At 45.8% G+C, this 21561-nt stretch overlaps 2 protein-coding genes across 2 annotated transcripts; both read left to right on the top strand.

Moving 5' to 3' along the window:
• Window positions 1-5002: 5002 nt before the first annotated feature.
• On the top strand, window positions 5003-8077 carry LOC119301357 (ubiquitin-like). Its single transcript, XM_037578316.1, has 4 exons — window positions 5003-5152; window positions 5918-6140; window positions 6426-6492; window positions 7708-8077. The coding sequence occupies exons 1-4, from the start codon at window positions 5050-5052 to the stop codon at window positions 7744-7746; spliced, it is 432 nt and encodes a 143-aa protein (XP_037434213.1). The 5' UTR covers window positions 5003-5049; the 3' UTR covers window positions 7747-8077.
• A 3527-nt stretch (window positions 8078-11604) lies between these two features.
• Window positions 11605-14039, top strand: LOC119301356 (endo-1,4-beta-xylanase 4-like). The gene is made up of 4 exons (XM_037578315.1): window positions 11605-11701; window positions 11813-11859; window positions 12037-12292; window positions 12391-14039. Exons 1-4 carry the CDS (start codon window positions 11644-11646, stop codon window positions 13791-13793), a joined length of 1764 nt encoding a protein of 587 aa, XP_037434212.1. The 5' UTR covers window positions 11605-11643; the 3' UTR covers window positions 13794-14039.
• Window positions 14040-21561: the final 7522 nt, after the last annotated feature.

Genomic DNA, 21561 nt, shown 5'->3' with positions numbered 1-21561 from the left:
CCCCCCCAACAACGCTCATTGTTTATCAATAGGTAGCAGGTTCGATCGGCTTCAGTTAGCAGTAGTCGCGAATGAATCGCTCGATCGGGTTCAGTTAACAGCCAGGGATAGATCGATCGCTCGGGTTCAGTAACGCATAGTTTGCAGTGCAATCGCTCGGGTTCGATAGGCGAACGCCTTGCACCCACACGCGTATGTGTACGAGAGAAACGCACATCGCTCGGCCCCCGACCACCCACTGTAATTGGGTACTTCCCAATATTTTCCTCGCCCTCGCTTCTACCACGGGTTTTTTCGTCATGGACGGCCAAAGAATGTCATGCAGCTGAATCTCCGGCCTGCCCAGGACGAAAAGCCCATTTTCTGTCATGATTTTTTGTCATAGAAGTAGGAGCCCACCACATCTATGATGATACCGGGTTTTGTCACAGTTATCGTCATAGAAGTGTCATAAGCATGATAGAAAAAAAATCGTTCGGCCCAAACTGTCATGGATGTGTCTTTTTTTGTAGTGCTTTCTTGTCGACAAAAGCAATCCACTTTTATTACCTTGCAATTTATCTGTAGTTTTATTCTCGCAAAGTACTCGTAGTTTTATTTTTGCAAAATAGTTTCATACTTGTTCTAGGTAAAGTAAACGTCAAGTGTGCATAGAGTTTTATCGGTGGTCGATATAACTTGAGAGAATATTTGTTCTACCTTTAGCTCCTCATTGGGTTCGACACTATTATTTATCGAGGAAGACTACAAATGATCCCCTACACTTGTGAGTTATCAGACATAAACATAAACCCATGGACACATATATGATTTTACAACCCATGTTGGTGCACTGGAGCATGTGCATGTAGTTTAATTTTGAATTGTGCACCTAAAATGGCTAGAAAACCAATTTAATATATAAAATGTCCAAACAAACCTTGAGTAATTCCAAATTTTTTATAGCACACATATAGTTGCATGTTCACTTCAGATAAAAGTTCTAGCAATTCAAACACCCTCCATTGCCACTGTGACCCCATTATGTAATTCAAATCAAGATGAAAAATCAAGTAGATCACACGCTGTTTATTATCACCAACCGTGTGAGATGCAGTACAAAATATCTTGGAGCACCGTCGGAGTATAGTACGCCTATGGATTATGTGAGAAGGTGCGTTGGCTACAGTCCACAGCTGGTGTGTCAAGCACACTAGCTCGCTCCCCAAATATCATTTCACTGTTCAATCGTCGTCGATAAAAGATGGGAACGTGGACCCACGTCGTGAGGGCAACTTCAGTGGCCCACTCCGGCAAGAGCGCGGCCGCAGCCGCCATGCGCGTGTTAACAAGGTGCGTGAGTGTGGCCGCATTCTGCGACCAGGCGGCCAAGGCAGCCCAAACGACTGTTGTTGCTTCTCAGGTGGCGGCATCAACATCTGCCTCGGGGATAGCAACTAGCGAGAGTGGCACATCAGCTGTCTGTTCCACGGCGGTGGCCCTAGCCCTGATGAAGGCCGCCCACGACCATGTTGAGGCCGCCCATGCCCAACTCGTGGCGGCCACCGCACAAATCGAACGAAGCTTCTCTGACAACGGTCGACAACCCACGGCCGAAGAGTTGGCGATCACCGAGAGCGTTCGAGCAGCCGTCCGTTCCTCCGCCACATACCTTGCCACGACGGAGCCCGTCCAAGCCCATATCGCGGCCGCCCACGCCCAGCTCGTTGAAGCCTTTTTCGAAATAGATGGTGGCGCGGATGGCGAGATGCTTGCCGAGTATGGTGCGATGGATGCCATGGAGCCCCTTCCCTAGGAGACCGTCGGGCGCGAGTTGGACATGGAGGAGGCGTCGAAGATCAACGAGCACCAGTCATAGTAGTTTTCTTTGTTTTGTTTAATTAAGAGCGTCGGACTTTAATTTGTTAGAGTGATGTTTAGGTCAGCTAGTTCTGTTTAATTATTGAACTTGCTCGATTAAGAAGTGTGGGTGTGCTGTAGTCTCCTTTGTGTACCCAAATTATGCAATGACATGGATGGCCACTGTAACCAGGGAAAATCGAACCAAAATTTGCACGTTCAAACTCATCACACACGGGTTAAGCTATATGAATCATTTGTGATGTTCACATATCATACACAGTGCTGAATAAGGGACCGTGTCTGATGACACTGCGCCAGTTTTTCGCTGCACTGATTCAAAATTTCAGCTTCCGCAGAAATATCTACCTCCTCTCCCCCCTTACCAAAAGCCACATTTCCCTTGTTTCCGCTTTCCTTTCCAAGTTGAAACCTTCACTCCTTACTTGCAGCGCCGCCTCCTCGCCGGTGACCCTCCTTCATGCTGCTCGGCCTCGTCTATCCAGGCAGGTAATCCACACCCGACCCCCATCCTTCTCTTCCTTCCACATCCCACATGCCCCGACCGCCGGCGCGACACCTTCCACCCAAATCACCGACCCCTCCACCAAATAAGCGCCACCCTAAGCCATGGTGCACGCTGTATAGCCAGGAGCTCAAGAAGCATTTGGCAGCGGAGAAGCAAATCGCGGCCGCACGCGCGGATGAGGTCGCGATGGCTGCCATTAATGCTGACCCCCAGATCTTGGAGGAGCACCTCGCCGTCGAGGCCACCATCGACGCCCGTGCGCCGACACCGCGACGCGGTTGGCTACTTTAAATGACAGCTCGTGGCGTTTTCTCGAGGCCACCCTCGGTGCCTTCGATGAAGGCTACTAGGTGTTTTCTCAGCGTGCACGTGCTTACCTCAACTCGAGAGCCAGCAGGTTGGTGCCTGGAGCGGCTCAGAAAACTCACCACTACGACGAGGGCACCCACGATGTGGAGGCCTCGCCCTCTTCCATGTCCAAGGAGCCAATCATCATCGATATCTCCGACGATGATGAATAGCTTGTCTTATTAGCTCACTATAAGGACCCATGTTTAGTTTGCTAGCTACGTCGGTTAAGCCGTTGCATGTGCTGCTCTTGCCTTTCCTTACAAATTCTAGTAATTGTGCTATCTAATTTTACCATGCAATCTGTTGCTCTAGTGTATATGTTCTATATGTCGTGCAATGTGGTGTTCACTTCTTAACTATTTGGTTAATTAGTTGTCATCTTCAGTTAACTGTTTGGTTCAATTCTGCAAATGTGATATTCAATTCTTCAGGCTGCAATTTTGTATTGTCTTCCATGTGAGAAATAAATCGAATTTATCTTTACAAAATACATGAGAAATAAATACAATTGGTATATTTCAAAGTTGTCACGCATGCTTGGCTTTGGTTAACTGTCTGATCTTCTAGTATGTTATACATTGTGCAATGTGGTGCTTAGTTAATGTTTGGTTCATTTGTTGTGGTGTTTAGTTAATTGTTTGGTTTAGTTCTGCAATGTGATGTTCAATTGTTGTGGGTGCATTCTATTATTGTATACCGCATGAGAAATAAATCAAATTTGGCTGCACTAAATACATGAGAAACAAATACAATTGCTATATTTCCAAATTGTTAAGCATGCTTGGTTTGGTTAATTGTCTGGTCTTCTATTAGGACTAGATCACCCTATCTAACACAATGTCCGACAACGAGTTAGGCTCTTTAACGAAGACCTCCTTGTAATATGAGTGTCATACGCTCCATCTCCGAAGGCACGGAGCACCATGAACCGTCATGTCTATGTAGTCTCTAAATATGATTTTTTTCGTGCCTCCACACTATCCGTCTCTGAAAATATTTGGTATTTTGATCCCCTTCTTTCAACCAAGTAATCCAAGATGTTTGGAGCCAGAGCATCTCTTCTTGATACAACAATTCATCCAGTTCGTATTTTGCACGAATCACCTCCGTACTAGCATGTGATGCATGCAACTCCTCTAGCTCATGTCGGAGCTTTTCAATATCCGTAAGAACATTGCCAAATTTGACCACACTCCACCTCTTCATGACATTACCCCCTTAAGGAAGGTAGCAACAACGCCTAGGTCCGCAGTTAGCCTCCTTTTATTCCATGCCTGTTGCACTATTTCCGCCAACACTGGGTCACATTCCCAAAGAATCTCGTATGGAGGGCTTGCAGTATGCTGAGAGTTATCATGTGTCCCACGGGCACGCACCAGCAGTGAACTATGATCAGAACGAGAAGTTGCAAGATGCACGACCTGTGCAAGAGGAAACAAAACCTTCCATGCATCATCGGCACACGCTCGATCCAATCTAACCATGACATTGCGGTAACCCTGCTGGCCATTGTTATAGGTAAAAGGTGCTCCTGAAATGTTGTGTGGGATGCGAACCAACATGTGGTTGGATGGTTAGAAGGACCTTGGTATCCCTAGCCCATCAGGATTCAAGTCCTAATGCTCGCATTTATTCCTGAATTTATTTCAGGATTTTCGGCGATGCACATTCAGTGGGAGAAGACGTTCCCGTCGATGACGAGGTGCCTATGGCGACTTCGTAAATTTGAAGATGATATGCCGACTCAGTCGTTCGGAGGTGCTCATAAGGGTAGGGTGTGCGTGTGTGTTCATAGGGATGAGTGTATGCGCGTGTATATGAGCGCTTGCGTCTGTACTATGTTTAAAAAGAAATGCCGTGTGGGATTAATGATGTCCCGCATCTGATCTGGATTATCATTTGTAACGAACTTGCTATTGTTAATTAATAAAAAGGCTTTTCATTTTTTACCTATAGTATAGCCTATAAAGAAAAACATTTTTTCCCAGAGAGTGAAATCATCGAAACTTCCTCGGCACCGCACCACTGGTACGGTCCACCAGTCAGTGACCAAAATCCCCGGGCCGGGCCGGGCCGAGCCCTGCAGGGCCCAGCGATTCCACACTCACGCTCCATTCGGGCCTATCCATCCACCCACGCTTCGGGCTCCGAGGGTTTCGTAGCGGACGCGTCAACTCAAGTCCAAGTCCCCCTCCCTCCTTCCCCCTCCCTCACACGCTCCGCTCCGCTCTATATAAGGTGCGCCAAGTCCGCGGCGCTGTCCATCCAACTCCACACCGCCTCACGCCACCGCCACCGCCACCCACGCTGCACTCCGGCGACCCGCGAAGATGCAGATCTTCGTCAAGACGCCGTCGGGGAAGACGATCACGCTCGAGGTCGAGGGCGGCCACGACATCGCCGACGTCAAGGCCAGGATCCACGACAAGGAAGGTAGCGAAGCATCTCCCCGCCTCTCATCTCTGTGCCGCATTGGTGTGCGCGCTCGCCTAGCACCCTTTGCTCCTTCTGCTCGCCGCCGCGCCCGGCAGCCCTGTTCCTTGCATCTGTTGCGCTCCTGTTCTAGTGTCGATCGGTCCTCGGAATTGGAGGCGCCTGTTTCGATCCTCGTTTTCTGTTTACACATGCCTGTTTCCAGTCGAATCCGAGAGATGCTAGCTAGAAACATTTCTCCGCGTTTGCTCCGGCCGCTTGCTCGCCGTCTGGACTCGGGATGCCCTGTTCCTTGCGTCTGTTTGTTCCGATCGGCCTTTGGAGGCGCTTGTTTTGCTCTTCGTTTTCGGTTTACCCATGCGCGCATCAAATCCAGGCGATGCTAGGAACATTTCTCTGCGTTTTTGCGTGTTCGATTGGTAGATTGCCGATCGAGTAGTACTTGCTTCCTGTCGCTGTTCATATTGGTTGGGAACAGAGCAGAGAGCGCGATCTGGGCGATCCGTGGCGTTAAGCACTCAAGCTAGCTTCACATCAATAGATTCCATGTTTGACCCGAGACGAGTCCCGCGGGTAGAGTTAGATCGGCTTGCGTTTATGAGTTTCCTAATAAGTGATGGGGTCGTCTTCTTTCTTCAGCAACCTGCTAGCGACGACGCATTTCAAATTTGAACTCTCGATTTGGATACCAAATTTAACTGCTGTTCATCTTAAATTAGTGTTGGTCGTTCTCTAATTACTGGTATCCCGCTTGATGGACTGCAGATGTGCCGCCGGATCAGCAGCGCCTCATCTTCGCAGGGAAGCAGCTGGAAGAAGGCCACACGCTGGCGGACTACAACATCCAGAAGGAGTCCACGCTTCACCTCGTGCTCCACCTCCACGGCGGCAGGGGCGGCACCGGCAAGGGGGGAACCTACCCGAAGATCGAGCCCAACCTCCTTCAGCTCGCCCTCAAGTACAGGCAGCTTAAGCTCGTCTGCCGCAAGTAAGCCCCTGAATCGATGCCTAACCCTGGTCTGGTCAAGTTCATGCGTGTGATGTTTGAAGAGGTGGTTGCTATGAGCTATCTCTGTTCTCTGATCGATGTGCTTGTTTGTTGTAGTTCTCAACTAATTAGCAGTGGCATATGACGACTCTTAAACATTTCCTTGTCATGCCCATTGGCTCTCATTTTTGCATAAGAAGATAATCGTTGAGAAGCAATTTTGTGTGCAATCACTGCAATGGCAATGTAGAGATGCCCTAAGATTACAGCAATTTTGTTTTGCAGGTGCTATGCACGCCTTCCCGTCAGGTCTGCCAACTGCCGCAAGAAGAAATGTGGCCACTGCAACGAGGTGAGCCTTAACTGCGACCTATTATTGTTTTGCTATCATCTTACATGCTTGGCCTTACTAGCCTTTATGTATGCTGTCCGTCAATGTTCTTTGTTTCGCCATACCTCAGTCATGATATATGCGTGTCACTTGGGTGTCGAACATATTGTGTTTTTCATCACAGTGTTTTGTTATGATGCTTGGTTCAGAGTTATTGGAAGGTACTTATGTATCAATTTACAAATAATGGAGCCTATTATGCTATCATCGTTCATGTTCTTGGCCTTGGTCACCATAAATATTGCCCTGTCCATGTTATTTGCCTCTAGTCATTGTAGGATCAACACCTTCTGTAGGTCTTCTATGATCAATATAATTAAGCAATCTCATGATGCCTGTTCCAGAGTAAATATGCCAAGTCAGCTCACTAGTGTTTTGCATCATTCTAGATGCTAAGGGAGACAGGGAGCTTACTACTACAGCTTTGTTCATGTTCATGTACTTAAGTTACAGTTGTGTGTATTCTGCCGTCTGGAATCCTCATTCTGCAACAATGTGTGCAATCGAGTGATACCCTGCTCGTGGAGATTTCAATCACTTGTGCAGTAGTTGCCAACTTTAATTCTATTTGTTGGTGTCACTTGCTTATTTGACTTGATAGATACTGTTCATGCATGTTCTTCGTTTTGTCATGCCGCAGTAGTCATATAACATCGAACACATTCTGTTCTTCACCATCCGTACCTATTTATGATGCTTGTTTCAGAGTTATTGTAACTTGTAAGGTAGTAGTACTGTAGCATTTTAGACACATAGTGGAGCTAACTACACTACAGTTGTGTATCAATCTAGACATAATGACGCTATCATTGTTAATGTCTCTTTGCCTTTGGCTTCAGTTATTGTAGCATCAAACACCTTCTCTGAAACTTTATCATTAGCATACACAAATTCATGATGTTTGGTTTCAAAGTCAATGTGCCAAGTCAGCTCACTAGTGTTTTGCACCAATCTGACGCTGACAGAGATAACTAGTACAGCTCTGTATATGTTATTATGTCTCCTTCAGACTTCAGTTATATTTTTGCTGTGTACTGCTCTCCATATTCTGCTGTGCTGAATCGTCGATCTCTCGATTCCGGAGCAGTATGTGCAATGGGTTGATAACCCACTCCTAGAGATTTGAATCACTTGTGGCTGCCAACTTAACTCTGTTTCAACATTTTATATTTTCAGACGAGGACCAAGAAGAAGCTGAAACCCAGGGACCCATGAAGCACTGCACTGGCCAGCAAGAGAAAGGGATACCCAAGTGACACGCACCAGCTGAATTTACCCTACCGTCTCCTTATATTAGCTCCTTATATTAGCTTCTTGTTACCTTTTAAGTTCCTGCTGCTGCTGGGTTTAAACACCCTAAATGCGTACTCTAGCTGAATAGTACTATGGATTCCTGTTGCATCATGGGTTCTGTTGATGATCCCCTAAATACTCTTGATGGTGATGCCGTGCTTAAGGGATGCTAGTTACGAATTCCTGCTGTTATCATCATATGGACATGGGTTCTGTTCTGTTGGAATAGATGAATGGATGCTTCTCCAGTTTACATGGCAGGCACCTTGGTTCAGTTTCGGCCAATTGTTAGCATTCTGTTATGTGCCAAGTTTTGTTCCTGTATTATATGACCCTTCTGTTTCTCTGTTCCGGTTTCAGTTGAGTTGCTCAGGTTGTTGAACTGGCCCACCCAAATATCGGTGTAGGCAATTCTGTTGCTTCACTGTGCTGCTGCGTGTCCATCGCCGGCCGGCACTGTGGCCAAGGCGCACAAGCACATAGTCGTCATATCTCATTTTCTTCTTTCGTTCACATGTTTCGATGAAACGATCTTTTTGTTCACACATTTTGATTTGGGTGGAACGTTTTGTATTATTCCGTAAGCAACTAAGCTGCATGAAAAAAGAGACAAAGCATCATGCATACATTCAACCGATATATACAAATCACATGTCGTCTGCTCCTCCTCAAGTATGTTGGGCGCTCCATGTCGTCCTAAAACGCATGATCGCCACTTGTATTACCTACAAAAATGATCTTGATGTTGGATTCATGGTAGTGGGATCAAACATCATCAACCGGTTTTCCTCATACACCTTCTCTTGCATCAACCGATTCTACTCTTGCAAAAACAAAATGATTCTCCTCAAGTTGAAGCCTACGTGCCATCATTTCTTCCATGGGCTTACAGTTTCATGCATAGCTTTCAACCTTGGCCTCTTCTTTTGAAGCTTACTCTTCTCTATCTCCAACTTTTCTTGTTTCCTCCTCTCCATGTACTGATTCCTTTCATTGATAAACTCATCAATCTTATTTTTTAACACCTGCACCTCTCCTTGTTTCTCGGGCATCTTCTTTGACCACTTCCTTTCCGTCATGCCACTCCACGCTAGACACCGGTGTGGGACTTCTAGCCACCCTATCCTCTCCATCACCATCATCTTCCTCGCTGTCACCCAATACCAAAGAGGAAATGTTTCACGACCTCTCATGTTTTGAAGGAGCCTCCTCATTCCTCATTTTTCACTTCTCATTGACATCGAGTACTCTCCAACAATGTGGAGGAGCAATATTGAAAATGCTTAAGGTTACAATAATAAAAAATAGAGAAAAGTATACTTTTCGTCCCTCAACTTTGGGTGAAGTCTAGATTTGGTCCCTCAACTCCGAAACCGAACAACTTGCACCCCCAACTAACGAAACCGGACAAGGTTCGTCCCTGCTCTTGATTTTGACCGGTTTTAGTGCTGACTGACCCCGGTTTTGACCGGTGCTGACTCAAATTCGTCTAATTTTTTCATATCCATGAACTTTTTGAAATTTGTGTACTTTTTTCAAATCAGTGTATTTTTTCAAGTTCGTGTAATTTTATCAAATCCAAGTTTTTTTTCAAATCTATGAAGTGTTTTTGAAATTCACGTACTTGTTTCATATCCGCATACTTTGTAAAGTTGGTGTAGTTTTTTAATCCATGTTCCTTTTCCAATCCATGAACTTTGTTTGAAATTCAGATAGTTGTTTCAAGTTGACATAATTTTTCAACTCCACACATTTTTTTCTATTTTGCGTGAAAGAAATTCAAATCCGCGTACGTTTTCAAGTTCGCATAAAATTTTCAAATCCAAAAAAATGTACGCGAATATGAATAAGTACGTCAATTTTAAAAAATTACATGAATTTGAAAAAACCACATGAACTTTAAAAAAGTACGTGGATTAAAAAAATATGTGTACTTGAAAAAGTACGCGGATTTGGAAAAAGTACACAATTTTTTTAAAAGTTCACGTATTTGAAAAAGTACCCGAATTTGAAAACATTAAGCGGAATTAGAAAATGTACGCGGATTTGAGTCGGCACGGTCAAAACCGGGGCGTGACAACACCAAAACCGGTCAAAACCGTGACCAGGGATGAATCTTGTCCGGTTTCAGTAGTTAAGGGTGCAAGTTGTCCGGTTTTGGAGTTAAGGGACCAAATCTAGACTTCACGAAGAATTGAGGGATGAAAAGTATACTTTTTTCTAAAAAATAACAGGAGTGTTCTTATATTGGTCACCGGTGACACCTCTAGGAGGGTTCCTCACTTGTTCCAAATAACCATCCCAATGGTTGCACATCTCTTGAATTAAAGAGTTTGGTTGGATTTAAGCCAAGGTTATGATGGAACCCTACTCGATGCGCCTCCAATAGTATGCACTCGTTTGATCTTTCCGATGGATCGCATCGAGAGTAATATCCTGCCATGCCCTCAAAGGAGCAGCATCCTCACTCCTGGTGTAGTTTACGATCTGAATTCCTTTCTTCCTCGAAGAACCGGAGAAATGAGATTGATCCAATTCGTCATATTTGTCCTCCTCATTCAATTGCTCAAACTGCAGGACCGACTCACCAACAAGATCAAAATCATTGGCCACAACCAAATCATCCACCATACTATTTAAGAATGATTTGTTCTTGACCGTGCTCCCAAATGCACAAAAGCATCACTACACACAAAGATCCACCATTATTTCACTGCCAAACTACATTCAAATGAACCTATCGAAAGAAAAGACAGGTAAGAGGTTTTCTTTACCAACTAGGAAAATCTATGAATGTATTGGAGTTGGGTAGACATCTGAGTTTCACCCGCCACCAAGACGAAGGGGTGAGCGGAAGGGATGCTGCCCGTCGCAGCCGCCTTCTTACCCCGGTTCTTCGATGGGACACGTTGCAACGCATGTGGAGAAGGCACACGTCAGCACTAGTGACAATACCAGTGGCGTGCAGACTTGTGCCTCGTCACCATTAACTTGTGCCGGACACTTGGTGTCACACACTTGTGTCGTGTGAAAATGCAGCCACGCCACCAGTAACCTACCAAATATACCCACACCATCACTATTTCGAAAAAAATCGCATTGACATGGATTGAAATTGACGCATCACTTATGAAGTCAGTCTGGTGGCATTTCTGCACTAATGTTGGGCCAGCGGAGAGCGGGAGGTGATGTGTAGGCAGGGAAGTCGCGGGAACCGGCTTCAAACCAGAGGAATGTGACATGGGAGTCGGGATAGAGTCCATGGTGTTGTCGGCGGGGACTGCGGGTGCTAAAGACGACGCTATGACGAGGGAGGGAGGAGGCGTCACACGATGAAAGAAGAGTGGGGAAATGTCGGTCGGGCCAAACCTTTTTCAGGATGAAGTGTGCTCCAAAAACACCCTTCAAATATGGAGGCGTGCAGGCTCGGTTTAGAGTGATCTCCAAAAACATGACGATGGAGCTCGTAACGACTCTGCTCGATTGATTTTGGGGGTCAAAATATTACACCGGCGGTTATTTACGGTGATTATCCACACACGACAGCTCTGCTGGAGGAGCTCCAACACGAGTGGCTGGGGCGACGCATGCAACGAGGACACAGTCTGTAACACTCTTTGGGAACTTGATATGGCATCCGCACATTCTGAACTGCCTCTTCGTTACACCGTATCTGTCGCTGAGTAGTGCCGAGTCAAGTGAAACTGACAAATTCACCGGTTACTCTGCAGTGCGTGCTTATATATGTGGGATATTTACCTCCATCTGTCCATTCACTAACGCATCTCAGTCAGTACGAGTAACTGAGAGGGAGTGACAATGAGGAATTTCGTCGAGAAACTGGTGCTCTCTTTGCTATGGATCTCGCTGCTCCAAGGTCAGTTGATGCCTTGATGGTGATTAATTTTATGTGCCCGTACGTTAATTAACGTGAATATGGGCATGAAACGCACGGTCACCTCGCTGACGTGTGTCTGTGTTGATGCAGGGTGCATTGTCCAGTCTGTGGAATATGATCATACGGCTAGTATCGAGGCAAGTCACGGCGTTCCTGTTGAGTCTTTCTGGTGTTGTTTGTCTCGATCTTGATCTGTGCATGCATGCATGCAGCCTCCAAAAACGAAATCTATAGTTAGATCGATATTGTTGTGTGACAAAGAAACAACCATCAGTTTTCATAATTCGTTTACAAGCATGTCGTTGTGGTTTCAGTGCCTGGGTGATCCGATGAAGCCCCTCTACAAAGGCGGCATCATCCAGAACGGCGAGTTCAACAACGGCCTGATGGGGTGGTCGACGCGCCGGGACATCAAGGCCGGCGTCAGAAAGTCGGCCTCCGGCAACAAGTTCGCCGTGGTGCAGGGCGCGAGCAGCTCCCCGTTGGGCACCGGCGCCGTGGCCGCCTCGCCGTCCCACAGCGTCTACCAGAAAATCCAGATGAAGGGCGACACTCACTACTCGCTATCAGGTATATATATACATTCCATACCGAATGTACGTAACGTACGTAGGTGTGCATGATGCAGTGCATGTGACCAAGTTCATCTTGGTGTTCCGCGTGTGCAGCATGGCTGCGGGTGTCGGCCGGCACGGCCCACGTGCGTGCGGTGGTCAAGGCCCCCAACGGCGAGAACATCACCGCCGGCGCCATCGACGCCCAGTCCGGCTGCTGGACCATGCTCAAGGGCGGCATGACCGCGCGCGCCTATCACTACGGGCAAGGCGAGGTCTTCTTCGAGAGTGACGCTCCGGTGGACATCTGGGTGGACAGCGTCTCCCTGCAGCCCTTCTCTTTCGAGGAATGGAACGCCCACGCTCGCCAGTCCGCCAACAAGGCCCGCCGGAGCACGGTGAAGATCGTCGCCAGGGGCCCCGACGGGCAGCCGATGGCGAACGCCAACGTGAGCATCCAGCAACTCCGCGCCGGGTTCCCGTTCGGCAACGCGATGACCAAGGAGATCCTGGGCAACCCGGCGTACGAGAAGTGGTTCTTCTCGCGCTTCACGGTGGCCACCATGGAGAACGAGATGAAGTGGTACGGCACGGAGTGGGTCCAGAACCAGGAGGACTACCGCACCCCGGACGCCATGCTGGCGCTGGCCCAGAAGTACGGCGTCAAGGTGCGCGGGCACAACGTGTTCTGGGACGACCAGAGCTCGCAGCTCAAGTGGGTGATGCCGATGAACCTGAACCAGCTCAAGGCGGCCATGCAGAAGCGGCTCAAGAACGTGGTGTCGCGCTACGCCGGGAAGCTCATCCACTGGGACGTGGTGAACGAGAACCTGCACTTCAACTTCTTCGAGACCAAGCTCGGCCCCAGCGCGTCGCCCATGATCTACCAGCAGGTCGGCCAGATCGACCACACCGCCGTCCTCTTCATGAACGAGTTCAACACGCTGGAGCAGCCCATGGACCCCAACGGCACGCCCACCAAGTACGTCGCCAAGATGAAGCTCATTCAGGGCTACCCTGGCAACGCCGGCTTCAAGTTCGGTGTCGGGCTCGAGAGCCACTTCACCACGCCCAACCTCCCCTACGTCAGGGGCGCCCTCGACACGCTCGCGCAGCTCAAGCTGCCCATGTGGATGACCGAGGTCGACGTCGTCAAGGGCCCCAACCAGGTCAAGTTCCTCGAGCAGGTGCTAAGGGAAGCCTACGGCCACCCGGGCGTGCAGGGCATCGTCATGTGGGCCGCGTGGCACCCCTACGGATGCTACGTCATGTGCCTCACCGACAACAGCTTCAAGAACCTACCCGTCGGCGACCTCGTCGACAAGCTCATCGCCGAGTGGAAGACGCACAAGACGTCCGCCGCCACCGACGCGAATGGAATGCTCGAGCTCGACCTCGCCCACGGCGATTACAAGTTAACGGTGGACCACCCTTCGCAGACGACGGCCGTGTCCCACACCATGACGGTGGATGCGGGGTCAGCAGCCTCCGAGCACATCATCAGTGTGAAGCTGTAGGAATATACTATGAGACTTATTTAGCCACGTAGAATGGTTGGTAAAATAAGGCCATCATAGGAATTCTTCTTTTATGTAGTTCCACGCCAACTAGAGAATGCAATAAAACTTGTTATATTTTCTTTTTCACTACCATCAGATAACGGAAACAAATAGTAAAATAAAGGAACCTCCCCATGTTAGGAATGGAATAGAAAGGGAACTTGTTATATAATGTAGTATTGATATCTCTGGCATTTAATGTTACGAGGTCTTAAAGAAATTATGGGGTGATAGAATAAAAGTAAAAATTAAAAAATTGTGAATACAAGGAAGAATCCCGTACAACAAAGATAAATGTCAATCTTTCTTGTTAAGAGCGGTGACTGGTTGCTACTCCCTCCTTTCATCTATATAAGGCCTAATGCATTTTTCAAGGCTAACTTTGACCAAATGTTAGAGCAATAATATATGACATGCAACTTACACAAAGCACACCATTAAATTCATGTGTGAAAGGAGCTTTCAATGATATAATTTTCACATTATGCATGTCATGTACTATTAATCTTTTCAATAGTCAAAGGCGGTCTTAAGAAACGCATTAGGCCCTATATAGATGGAAGGAGGGAGTACTAGTAATTGTGCACGTGCAATGCACGTCAAACCATGCAAAAAAACTTAGTGGGATATTTAAGTGATGACTTCATAGTTCAAACATGAGCAATGGTTATGTGGGTGTCAGTTTTGGCAAATTAGTGTCTAAAAAAATGGTTTGGCAACGCAGGGAGTGATATATCCTAGTATGTTATAACTGTTAGGAAAAATAAGAAATGAATGAAAAAAGAATTTCATATTAATATGTATTTCATTACTGAGAATATACATAATAAAGATTACATCAACCATAGAGTTATGAATTCACATTTCATATGATACATTTCCATAGAATTTACATATATACATGAATCAAAGGTCGACAAAAACAGACGTGCAGCATGTAAAAAACACAAGTGCTCGTCATCGTCGCGATGCGCTGCAACAAATAAGAGTAAAAAAACCAAAGCACCATTCCGATATTCGATTTTGAAACAGTGGGGATAGGTACCTCTTCATTCAGAAGAATATGATACAATTTATTGCCTTGATTGATCACCTCAACTTCTTATTTCAACCTCTCTGTTGCAGTGAGGATGTCCCTTATACTTGCCATGTGACTGCTCAATGCTTGTAAAATCCCAACACAATGAAGAGAATGAGACCAAAAGCTATGGACAAAAAGCGGTGGAGAACAAATATGAATAAGACAACAAAATTTATGAGGTCAGGTTTTAGAAAACATTTTGAGATAGAATATCATTTTGGCAACCTTGCTCGTATGTTTTAATCAGTACAGAGTATGTACCTGAAACAGATTGCCTTTCACCACACCTTTTTTCTCCATTGATGTGCTTCTCTGTAAATGAAAGCCTCTGGAGAAAACAACACCCAGATTTGAGAAGCATGGAGGCTACTTTTTGTAGAAAACACAAAAGGGGCAATCTTATTATCACGCTTTCTATTTGGAATGTTGTGATCAGTTAAAATAACCAATAGAAAATCATTTGCGGCGTACTACAGTAAGAAAAAACTTGGGGGCAAGGCCACAAGCTGGGAGATGACATTCGCCGGAGGCAATGGAAAGCTCCACAATGACCGCTTGCAGGAGGGCTGAATCACAACACTAAAACACTCCTTAGATGAATTACGCATTAGAAGCATTTTTAGAAAAGAACCCCTGTGGTTCTCTAGGAAGTTGGAACAGCAACTTACTAATACCAATTTGGCAACTACAATCAGTTTATTCTCTTGAAATATCCTCCCCTGTGGTTGGCTCATACTGCCCAGCCCTATATTTAGAAAAATGTTGCCAAGTTCTGAAATTAGCTACCACATATGGAAATGACATCTTATGGACTCTTGGAGTACAATCCAATTTCTAATTAACCAACAACGGCTCCGGCATTGAGTGACCAATAACAATTCATGCAAGTTTTTTTATTTCAACATAACAATGACAGTGGAAAAGGTTCAGTCAAACAACTCTAAAGATTTTTTTTTCTGCAAGGAAACAACTCACCTCTCCAAGAAGCAATCATGTCTTCCTTTCCTCCTTGAAGTCCTCGAACTGCAGCCTCCACTTTGCCCATAGAAGGAGCACTGGAGCAGCAACAGCAGCAACGCCATCTCGAAGACTTTTTTTGGATACTGTCTCCAGCATAATCTACAGGTTCACTCCTGCCCATGCATAGACTGACATGCTCAACACGTGTTTCTACAGTTTCTGGCAAACGCGCGTTGAATCATTTTTCCGGACACTCGAAGAAAGACCTGAAATTTCTATGATTGAATCACTATAATTTAAGGAGCAGGTACATGAATAAATCGATGTAATTTACAAAAATTGTAATTAATCTTGGCCTGGCGCGTCCTTTGCAAACTCAGTAGGACTGAAAATATCGTCCAAAGTCAATAATCTGAATAGTTGACTGGAAAACCTGTACTGGACACGTGACATGGTCTGATGACAATTGCAAATTTAAAGAGGTTCTAGAATAATTGTGGCAGTGTCGGGAAGTGCCTAGTGCTCATGAATAGAACCCCAAACATGAAGTATAAATGATGTTGCAAGGTAGATAATTTTATTGTACAGTAAGCTCTCCAAAAGCACCTAAATTTCAGTGTACAATCCGAATTGCTAAGAATACCTATAAAAATATAGGCATGGAAATTCTTAGTGCAAAGATTAAAACAACAGAATTGTGTAAACTTACAAGTTTTGCAGATTTTTTCTGAAATCGATTATTTTCTATCATATTATTTGCTAGAACTAATATAGAGTTGGGATAGTTGACATTGATGATTGGTAGCACTATTTGGTATCTATCAATATTGTTAGTCGAACCGAGACTGCTTACAACCATTTGCTATAGAACTTACAGGTGTACTGAAGGATATTAAACAAGAGCAGCCAAATCATTTCATATATGAAGCGAAAATCATGAATTACTGGCATTAAGGTAATCAGTGAAAGCACATACCCGAACAAAATTTGAAGCAACCAATTTGATTACATCAATTATAAAGAGTATAGATACATCAATTCTAACTGGAACTGAAGATCAATCACATACTTGTTGAAATGGAGCAAGGTGTGATGACTTAGATTGTCAAGGATTCAGAACATGAGTGAGAATTTGAAGTACGAAGAACATACCAGGATCCTATGGGGAGAATGCGGTGGGGCCTGTCTCGGTGATTGGGCAACCGCAGCAGGTCATTGAACTTGGGAGTCTTGGCCATCAAATCCTTGAAAATCTCCTCAGCCTTGTACCTCACATTATACCAGCTAAGGGAGGCCCTGTATTACAACAAGAGGTGTTCAGAAATCAGATCTTGAAAATAATGCTACACTGGATGCAGAATCATGTCAACTGATATAGAGGGAGATATGACATATGAGTCAATCACCGAAGCTACTTGCTGCGGAGCATGGCCACGAACATCTTGTTGAGTTTCACGGTGTCGAGGTGAGAGTTGGGGTACTTCTTGAGGATGCGCATACAATAGAGATATGGGCAGAGAACATACCTTTATTATTGATGATTGCAACCCAGGGGCCGCTCCACCACGCCACTTCTCAGGCTTGCTTGCCGACTGCGACGCCGGCTAGGAGGCCTCGTGTGCCGCCCACCGGAGGCGGCCACCACCGGCTGCTGCGGGTTTGTCGTGGCTTCCGTCACCCCACATTGCGGCCCGACGACCCAGACGGTAGCGAGATCCTGGCAGCCGGATCACACCCTGCACACGCCCTTCATCACCTTGTCGTCACCCCGGACTTCTTGGCCCGCACCGACCCGTCCCCCATCCCGCCCGCCGCAGCCGCTTCAGCTCGACGAGGTCGAGCAGGCGCTCCGCGGGCGTCAGCTCCCGCCCGCGCTTTCTTCTCCTGCCGCAGCGGTGCCTCGTCCCTCACCGCGTACCACAGGACCGACCTCCCATTCCCATCTCCCCCTGCCTACTCTTACCGGTCTTCCTCGACGGGAGGTGAAATAAGGGAATGGGTGCTAGGTCTCGGAGAGCCCAAGGGAGAGGACCCGCGGATGATCCCGAGGATGGCTCGACAAGTGCAGCCGCCAGGGACGCCGACACAGGGGATTCTCGTGGCCGTCACAATCGCCAGCGGCAACGTCCACGGCAGGGGAGGACACGTTAATTGTGCCTATTTTTTTGGCCGCAGACTACAAGCGTTCGATAGATATGGCAGAGTTTCGTCCGCCCTCGTGAATTGCTAGACGTACACAGGTGAGGGTTAAGTTTTATGTTGACGGTTAGATCTAATTAGGTGGGCCAGATTGTGTGGTGATATTTTCTCTCGGTAGTTCTGTGTACGTGTTTTCGGGTGTGCTTAGAAAAGAATATGTTTGCTTGTTTAATAGTAGTAGAGACTACGAAAAGCATGACAAACTCGCCGGTTGCTGCTCATAACTCGCAACCCTAGTCGGTGATGTCACAACTTCCCCACAGGCTAGCGCCTCAGTCCTCCCCCTCTTTCCTGTCCGGCTACCACATAGACGGGAGTGGGGACCCGTCCGTTTCATTTTCTTTTCCTTAGATTTTTGTTTCTCTAGTGATATCGACGAGGTGGTCGCGGCGATGGTGTGTTGAATTAATGTCTCTTTGGTAGCTTCCTACATCGACAATGTCCAATTCGGCGTTGAGGAAGATGCTTGTGAGAGTTTGTCTCCCCACATCTGTTGGTTCTCTTTCGATCTTGGCAGTTGGTGTGTCTTTTAGCGAGAGCTATTGGATGTCTATTAGTGCGGCGGCTTTGACACCTTCTTTCATGTTGTTCGGTGGCATGGTTCAGTTTCTCCAACCCTCTGAATGGTGGTGATCGATTGCAAGCATGTACTATCTGGGGTGATGCATGCTTCGGTGATTTATAGATCTCGTCTCAGGGGGCGAGTAGCTATTGCAGTCTTGAAAGCCTGGTATGACAAGTGCGTCAGCAGGTGTCCCTTTCCTTTAGTGTTGGTTAAGTCAATTTTCAATCTTTAGCGGGCGGCATACAACTAAGGAAGAACAAGTCTAGTATCATTTTCAATGTAATTTAGTTTTTCTGGTCCATCCGCGCCGAGTTGTCTGTCCATTGTACTGACTTTTGTTTTTTGTTTTGTTTTTTATCAGACGCCCTTTGGTGTCTTTATTTTTTAAAGCTTTCTTATTAAGAGGTCATTTCTTAGGCAAGAGAATGCAATGTTTTTTACCTCACTAATTATTGTATGTGGCATCGTTAAGATATCATCATTGTATGTGCCCTATATCGGATTGGGGAATTTTAACTCAAATCACAATGTGTGTGAAAAGAATCTTAAATAGATTATGTAAGGGTCTTTTTTGTAAAATACTCGTTTCCAGCAATGCGGTATACTCACTGATTATTGTACATGAGAATGTTCTGTGCCAAAATGATCTCCTTTACCTAGTCAACACGCCACATTAGCGTCATTTCATCTGTGGGGTCAGAAAGCGATTAAGATGCTCATAAAACAAAGTTATGTAATCACTACATCATATTTTACTAGATGTGTGGCCAATCAACACATGGAATACGTGCTTTGCAACCCAAACTTGAGATGTGTGGCCAAGTTCCTGCTGCTGCTGGGTTTAAACACCCTAAATGCGTACTCTAGCTGAATAGTACTATGGATTCCTGTTGCATCATGGGTTCTGTTGATGACCCCCTAAATACTCTCGGTAGTGATGCAGTGCTCAAGGGATGCTAGTTACAAATTCCTCTATTATCATCAAATGGGTTCTGTTCTGTTGGAATAGATGAATGGATGCTAGTTTACATGGCAGGCACCTTGGTTCAGTTTCCGCCAATTGTTAGCATTCTGTTTATGTGCCAAGTTTTGTTCCTGTATTATGACCCTTCTGTTTCTCTGTTCCGGTTTCAGTTGAGTTGCTCAGGTTGTTGGACTGGCCCGCCCAAATATCAGCATATGCAATTCTGTTGCTTCACTGCGCTGCTGCGTGTCCATCGCCGGCCGGCACTATGGCCAAGCCGACGCACAAGCAACCACAGAGTCGTCATATCTCATTTTCCTTCTTTTCGTTCACACGTTTCATCGAAATGATCTTTTTGTTCACACATTTGGATTTGGATGGAACGTTTTGTATCATTACGTAAGCCATTATGCATACATTCTTAAACAAATTAAATGAGCTGCATTAAAAAAAATAAAGCATCATCATACATTCTAAATCACATGTCGTCCACTCCTCCTCAAGTATGTCGGGCGCTCCATATCATCCTAAAACACATGATCACCACATTAACTATCACAATAATCTTGACGTTGGATTCATGGTAGTGGAATCAAATATCGTCAACCAGTTTTCCTCGGACACCTTCTCTTGCATCAACTGATTCTACTCTTGCAAAAAAAAAAAAAAATTGATTCTCCTCGGGTTGAAGCCTATGTGCCAGCATTTCTTCCATGGGCTTACAGTTTTCAACCTTGGCCTCTTCTTTTGAAGCTTACTCTTCTCTATCTCCAATTTTTCTTGTTTCCTCTTTTCCGCGTACTCTTTTCTTGAATTGATCAACTCATCAGTCTTGCTTTTTAACAACTGCACCTCTCCTTGTTTCTCGAGCATCTCCTTTGACCCCTTCCTTCCGTCGGGCCACTCCACGCTAGACACCGGTGGGACTTCTAGCCATCCTATCATTTAAATACCGTGTATTAAAATGTAGCTAAATGCCCAAACAATGCGGTCCAGACACTTTGTGTCATTCAACTCCATGCATCAACGTCCGTGGACCGGTCTGCATGCATGTATTCCTACAAACTGGAATAAAAACTCGGAAGGTTTGCGGACAACCGGCACGTAGAGGTCTTACACCCACAACACACACAAAACCCCAGCGTTCAATTATTCTTCTATTTTTTTACGAAATCATTTCAAAAATTATTTTTTGATATTTACTATGAACTCAGTCTATGTTTATTTTGCTTGCAGTTAGTCTGAAACTGTTTTGCCACATCATTTCTTTGCTGCATGTGAAAGAAATATGTATCATAAAAACTGATCTTGTATGGAAATATCCTTCGACACTCAATTTTGGTTACTATTTTTTATATAAATGTCGTGCATCAAAACTTCGCTAAATGCCGGAACATAGCGGTCCAGACACTTTGTGCCGTCCAACGCCGTGCATCAACGTCCGCGGACCGGGTTGCATGGGTGTATTCATGCAAATCGGAAGCAAAACTCGGAAAGTTCGCGGACAACCGCCACGTAGGGTTCCGATACCCATAACACACACAAGACCCCCTGGTGTTTGGTTACTCATCTACTTTTTACGAAATATTTGAAAAATTGTTATTTGAATATTTACTATGAACTCAGTCTATGTTTCTTCCACTTGCAGTTAGTCTGAACTGATTTGCCGCATCATTTATTTGTTGCATGTGAAAGAGATATGTCTCATGAAAGCTGATCTTGTATGGAAATATCCTTCCACACACAATTTTTGTTACTATTTTTTGTATAAATGTCATGCATCAAAACATCGCTAAATGCTCGAACAGTGCAGTCAGACACTCTGTACCATCCCACGCCGTGCATCAAGGCCCACAGACTGGTCTACATGCCTGTATTCCTGCAAACTGGAAGCAAAACTTGGAAGGTTTGCCGACAACCGCCACGTAGGGGTCCGACACCCATAACACACACAACC

Source organism: Triticum dicoccoides, chromosome 5A (genome assembly GCF_002162155.2).
Source record: "Triticum dicoccoides isolate Atlit2015 ecotype Zavitan chromosome 5A, WEW_v2.0, whole genome shotgun sequence".
In the NCBI taxonomy this organism is placed as follows: Eukaryota; Viridiplantae; Streptophyta; class Magnoliopsida; order Poales; family Poaceae; genus Triticum; species Triticum dicoccoides.
The sequence above is the reverse complement of the archived record's forward strand: the minus strand, read 5'-3'. Positions and strand labels throughout refer to the sequence as shown.